Source organism: Sphaeroforma arctica (assembly GCF_001186125.1).
Source record: "Sphaeroforma arctica JP610 unplaced genomic scaffold supercont1.741, whole genome shotgun sequence".
NCBI classification, from domain to species: Eukaryota; class Ichthyosporea; order Ichthyophonida; genus Sphaeroforma; species Sphaeroforma arctica.
Window position 1 is genome coordinate 1 of NW_014039817.1, and position 6,045 is coordinate 6,045.

General features: G+C 40.1%; 2 protein-coding genes across 2 annotated transcripts; both read left to right on the plus strand.

The window, feature by feature from the left end:
- The first annotated feature begins 2,884 nt into the window (after positions 1–2,884).
- SARC_08330 (hypothetical protein) lies at positions 2,885–4,679 on the plus strand. Its single transcript, XM_014297695.1, has one exon. It carries the CDS (start codon positions 3,182–3,184, stop codon positions 4,307–4,309), a length of 1,128 nt encoding a protein of 375 aa, XP_014153170.1. The 5' UTR covers positions 2,885–3,181; the 3' UTR covers positions 4,310–4,679.
- A 200-nt stretch (positions 4,680–4,879) lies between these two features.
- On the plus strand, positions 4,880–5,782 carry SARC_08331 (hypothetical protein). Its single transcript, XM_014297696.1, has 2 exons — positions 4,880–5,183; positions 5,688–5,782. The coding sequence occupies exons 1-2, from the start codon at positions 4,921–4,923 to the stop codon at positions 5,767–5,769; spliced, it is 345 nt and encodes a 114-aa protein (XP_014153171.1). The 5' UTR covers positions 4,880–4,920; the 3' UTR covers positions 5,770–5,782.
- Positions 5,783–6,045: the final 263 nt, after the last annotated feature.

The following is a 6,045-nucleotide window of genomic DNA, read 5'->3' on the forward strand; positions in this document are numbered from 1 at the left end:
TCAGTGTGTGGGTGTACATGTTTGTGTGTGTGTAGGTGTTATTGCCTGAGTACGCGCGCATTTGTTTTTAAGCCTATGTATTTGTGTTGTGTGCACAGACATGTACACGTGTACACAAACGACCACGTGTACACGTGTGCGTGTGTACATGTTTGTGTGTGTGTGTAAACGAAGGTGTGTATGTTGTGTGTGTGTTTTTGGTATAAATATATATGTGTGTACACACACACGCGCGCGTGTACACGTGTACAAAACGCGCAATGCAAGTGCGTGTGTACATGTTTGTGTGTACCCGCGTTTATATATAATGTTTATTATCTTGTTCCATTCTTATTTCTTTCCAGATTTGAATCAGGCCTGCATAATTTGTTGTTCTCTATGTACTGCTTCATAACTTCGCGCTCTGTTTTGCCTCTAAGGGACGAAGGCCGGAGAGTACGATTGGGATGCCGAAATTGTGGTCCTAGACGCCCATTTATATCTGTACGCGGTGCTCCTACATCCAAATTATTAGCTCGTCTATATCCATCTCCTGATAGACAATGATTATGTAGCTTAGCTAGAACTGTAACAACTCTTGGGGCGTGTTTAAAATCTAAACGCAAGGGTTGCCATAGAAGGCCCCATTTTCGGACCATGATTCCAAAGGCCTGCTCGATATGCATGCGAGATTGGGACTGGAAATAATTGTATGCGTCCCATGCATCGCCCAATGCTTCACGAGTGCCAGGATAGGGTGTAAGCATATGGTTGGTACATCTGTAGGCTACATCACCCAGTACGTAGTAAAACATGGGTAAATTCTCTACTAGCAGGTCAAACCTGCTATATTCCCAAGCTCGACGATCATGCATACTACCATATGCTATGATAGAAAATGCAACAAACGTATAGTTTGCATCACACATGGCTTGGGCATTCAGCCCATAACCAGTCTTATGTCCAGAATATAAACGACGCCTATACCGACATCTATTTAATAGAGGAAAAGCTACGCACACAAATAAGCCATCGGCGACGGCAACACAGCGACTAATCACCCCGTGAGTAGAGTGTGATTTGAACTCTTCTGCTGCTTTGGCAATCTCTTCTCCCTCTTTTGGAAAGCGGAAATACAGGAAACTCAAACCATCAATTGGGTATAAAACTCTCCAGAATATGTAGTAAACAGCAGCAGAAGAAATCCCAAACGCAATTTTAATATCTTGGTATTTTCCGCCGGCTGCTATACGCAGGAAGACAGCAAGTTGTACCTCCACATCTATTGCACCTCCTCTCAACATGCCCATATTTTTGTTTCTTCTGCATGTTTCGTTTATCTCACGTGCAAGAGACAAAAACTTTGGGTACTTCATACGAAAAGTGTTCTCAAAGATGCGTTCTGCTTGTAGCAGAGCGCAGAGTGTTTGCCAGTTCGCGAGAGTACGAGCAACAAGCGTCCCTCTATTGCACTTCACCTGAAAGATGGAAAGTCCGTCCCCCACTCTATCCCTTTCCATTGCTCTCAGCAGCAAGTAAAGTTTAAACAGCATCACTCGTCGCTTGTGTGTTACCGCCTTGTTCTTTAAGAGCGAAATTGTTATTATGAACTACTTCCTGTATATAGTATAGTACACTACAACCAACAGAAGATTCATAAAGTATGTATGCAATGATGTACTGTACTCTAGTATACTATAACAAACAAAAACTAAAAAATATGTTTACAAAATGTAAAAATGTCAAAACGGCTCACACAACGATGCTTTGACACTCAATATTCTACCATATTGCAACCAATAGAAAGACGCAGCATTGCTCGTATATTTTGAGCGGCATAGGTATACTAATTTTTATTGGATTTTATCAACCACTAGGATGGCTTTATTCTCAAAATTTACGGTTTCAATTCCAACGGCTGTGATGGCAAAAAAAAAACTGAGCCAAGGACCGTCGCAAAAGTACCCTTTAATTTTATTTACTTTTAATGGAGACCTCTCGTTAAGAACCACCCTTAGTCATTAACGCCAATGGTGAAAGACAAACAATGAACTTGAAAGTATATGTAGAGCCTTTTTTTTTAAATGCAATTAGATATTTACCCTTGTTTAGAGGTTTACCCTTGTTTCTTTTGGGAAAGCACGCTCCACGGTTTGTTTTAAAAAAAGGGCAATTTCAATTTTGGTCCATGTTTCGGTCCAGATTTCTATTTTTTTTGTTGTTGTAGTTGTTGTTGTTGTTGGCGGGGGCCCCGCCTCAAATGTAAAAGTGCAAGTATTTATATGAATTAAAAATAACCGTACCTCTTCTACTGCTGCGTGTTTCTTCTATCGGGCCTTTCTAAATTCATGTACCGGGTCTCAAATGGGCATAAAAAGCTTAACTTTATTGCTTATTTGGAATAAATACAAGTTCTGAGGGACCTAATAGCTATAGCTTTTAGTGATAAATATTGCACTTTTAAAATTGCTCAATAGTCCAAATTTTTTAAAGATTCACAGTTCTGAGCCAGCAACAGCCAAATTTAGAAGTAGATGCAGTATTTAGTAGTCACAGACTCACCTGGACTCACAGTATGTATTTAAATTAATAAAAATATTGTTGTTGTTTTTTAAAAACAAATGCTATCCCCCCATAGTGGCTTAGGCACATAATCCTGTAGAGTGTAGAGTTGTAGTCTCTCAGTCTCTAGTCTCGACTAATAAATAGTAGAGAGACCCAGACCCGGTCCCCTGAGGCCTGAGCTTGTTGTGCTTGTTCAACCTCTTGTTGTTTGTATTTATTTCAAGTTGGATGTGATCACATGTGATATTGCTTAAGCTGCGAACGAATACCGTCTTATATTTATGTATATACCCTCATTCTCATAGCAAGTCATTTTATATTAAAAAACTAGAAAGTAAATAGACAACGCATACTTAGAGTAATACGAACCAAAGACAGTCACCGTGACTTTAAAAAAATACAGCTATTCATAAGCGATACTTCACAATAATAGTTCAAGATATATATAAATAAACACTCTACTTGCAGTATTGCAGCCACAGTTAACAGTCGGACGAACTAAAACTTTTGTATTTGCACGATATTATATCGTTTTTCATGGCTTTCTAAATTGTACCTTTATGTAAACTGGACCAAAAAAAGTCTTGAAAATTAAACCAATATATTAGTAGCTACGGAACAGAACAATCACGGTAGTATGTCTTCCACAACTAAGGAAAACGTACACCACACTCTAGCCTATAAGGTTTGGAAGCTGTGCAAGGCCGGTGAGCGTCTGACAGCAATAGACATGGCCATCGCAGTGGTGGTCTCATGCGTGCTTTTCTCACTCCCCTCTATCCACGAACTGTTCATGTGGAATGCCCTGTGCCAACTGATTCTATTCACCGTCGTGGTCGAGATTCCCTGTCTGCTCACCTCACACATGTGCTACGTGGATCTGGGATGGCCCGCAGGCTTGGTTGTACTTGGGTTGAACTGTTTGATATATGGACAGGGTTGGTGGTTACGCAAGTTGCTTGTCTGCACGTGCATGATATTCCATGGAGGTCGTATGCTGGCAGGTGGTCTGGTGATGTTTTATCCGTACCGATTCAAAAATGATCTATCCCGGTATCAGTATGCCCGAGTGAGATGGGTTGACCATGAAAAGCTCCCAGAGTCATGGTGGGTGCTGAAGATGCTCCAAGAAACACTCAGCCAGAGCTTTGCCAATATAGTGGTACTTGCGTCTCCACTATTGATAGCCACGGCAAATACGTCGAAATCGCTAATGTTCTTGGAAGTATTAGGGGTTGCCTGGTGGTGCATTTCTTGGTTCTTTGAGAGCTATGCAGATGTACAGAAGCAATTGTTTCTCACTGACTGTCGCACACAAAGAAAAACTGCCACGCCTGAGCAGAAAGCGGTACTTAAGCAAGCCGTTCTGGGCTATGCACCTTTCGATACTCCTAAATACAGCTTATGGACTCTCTCACGCCACCCCAACTACCTTGGGGAACTGTCCTGCTGGTTTGCTTTCGCACTGATGGGCCTCCCAACGGTACTTGATTACAAGACATGGATGCCGCAGAACGAACACTGGAGTGTACCCTTTTTACTGGTCGGCTTATGGTTGGTAGTAAGGTTCTTCTACGACTGTTTAGTATATTGGACCGGTGCACAACCCGCCGAGGCTGGCTCAGTAACACGCCGTCCCACCTACAAAGAATATCAGAAAGTTGTACCTGTGATGTTCCCTAAGGCCATACATATGCTGGTTCCATTTGCCGACCACCATATGACGCCAGGATGGCCTGTAGTAGAGGATGCAAAGACCGAGTAGATTAAGTAGAATGTGATACACACTGTATACAATTTTAAATTGAATCCTTGTCAGGCTCGAATGAATATTTTTTCTAAAAACAGTGTATTGTTTATGTAAATAGCTTCCCTCGTTTGGTATTTAGACTGCCCTCACCGGTCACCAATTTCTTCACCAATTTGCACTTTGATATTTTTTTTCTCGAGATGATGAAGGATCAGAGACGGCGACCCGCACCGCACTATTTATTCAATTTTTCACGAGTTTTTGATTTTGTAAAACTCGTGAAAATCTCGTGAAGCAAATTGGTGACGGAAATCTTCACCGATTTTCGCCAAAACTCGTGGAGAAAATAGGCTTCACTTCGCGAGTTTTGTAATTTCAAAAAGAGAAATGAAATCTGAAATAAAACTCGTTTGAATGGTGAAACTTTAAACCTATTTTTGTATACTCACTCCAGAATGTGATGATGCGAAATTCCACCTGATGTTGTTTTGACATCATAATGACATATTGGGATATTCCTACATCTCTGCCAGAAATATAATAAAAGACCGTGTTTGTGATATTAAATATGTGTGCAAACAACTACTTGTATTCAACTACATTGTTCATGCAAAAGGGCGTGAACTATGAAGATGCCAGATAATCATAGAAAGGTTATGTTTACCATAATAATGTATAACTTTGTACAGAAACGCTATTGTGACGAAGAACTACAAGCACTGAATAGTGCAAAGACTACATCACACACAGTATCAGTTAAAGGAAAGAGTCGCAACCAGCAAAGAGATTGGCATAGTGTTAACGAGAGATATCAAATAATATACTTCAGGGATCCAGGCGTGGATCATCTACGAAAAATACAGGACACAAACTTCCGACGTAGGTACAGGTATGTTTCAATTAATTTATGATAGTATGTAAATGTGCAAACGTAATCACACAAAACAAATCTATCACGATCCCTACTTTGTACAGAAGCGTGATGCTACTGGTCTACTTGGGATCTCAACGGATTTAAAAATTACCGTGGCGTTCCGCTTACTTGTATACAATTTATCTTTTGACATATGCGATGATTTTTTTGCTGTAAGCGCTGCTACTGCTCGGGCTTGCTTTCTACGTTTTTGTATGGTCATGTCGGCTATATATACTCAGGAATACTGCTCTCTTCCGACCACTGAGGAGGTCAAATATTATATGGCAATAAACGCTGGACGAGGAATGCCAGGGAGGATCGGATCGATCGATGTGTAAGCTAATCACTATCAAACTTTTTATATAGTGTGTTTATTAAAAGTGCTACTGCTACCCTTTACTATTTAACAATAATATATTTCTATTGATTTAAACTGAGACTAACACCACCGCTTAATCGGTATATTGATTATATAAGATGCATCAGCGATGGTGGAACTGTCCTAGATCACTACACGGTATGTTTAAAGGTAAAGAAGCATACCCAACTGTGGGATTAGAGGCTGTTGCTGGGCCGGATCGATACTTCATGCATGTATTCTGGGGAATTCCCGGTGCGAGGAACAACTTGAATACTTTGGAGCTATCAACATTAGTCAGAGCTATCGAAGAGGGTAGATTTCCTCCACAACTTATTTCCTTGCTGGTAAGTTAATATAAGTTAATATATATATATATATATGGTTTTTGCGAAAATAACTGTCATTGTGATTTGCTTATATATATATATATATATATATATATATATGTTTTGTACTAAAATAACTAGTCTATTA

Bases quoted from the DNA above. Each gene is read 5' to 3' on its own strand.
- SARC_08331 (XM_014297696.1), top strand. From the start codon at position 4,921: ATGAAGATGCCAGATAATCATAGAAAGGTTATGTTTACCATAATAATG. The intron at 5,184-5,687 runs GTATGTTTCAAT...TGATTATATAAG, and splicing joins AACTTCCGACGTAGGTACAG to ATGCATCAGCGATGGTGGAA.
- SARC_08330 (XM_014297695.1), top strand. From the start codon at position 3,182: ATGTCTTCCACAACTAAGGAAAACGTACACCACACTCTAGCCTATAAG.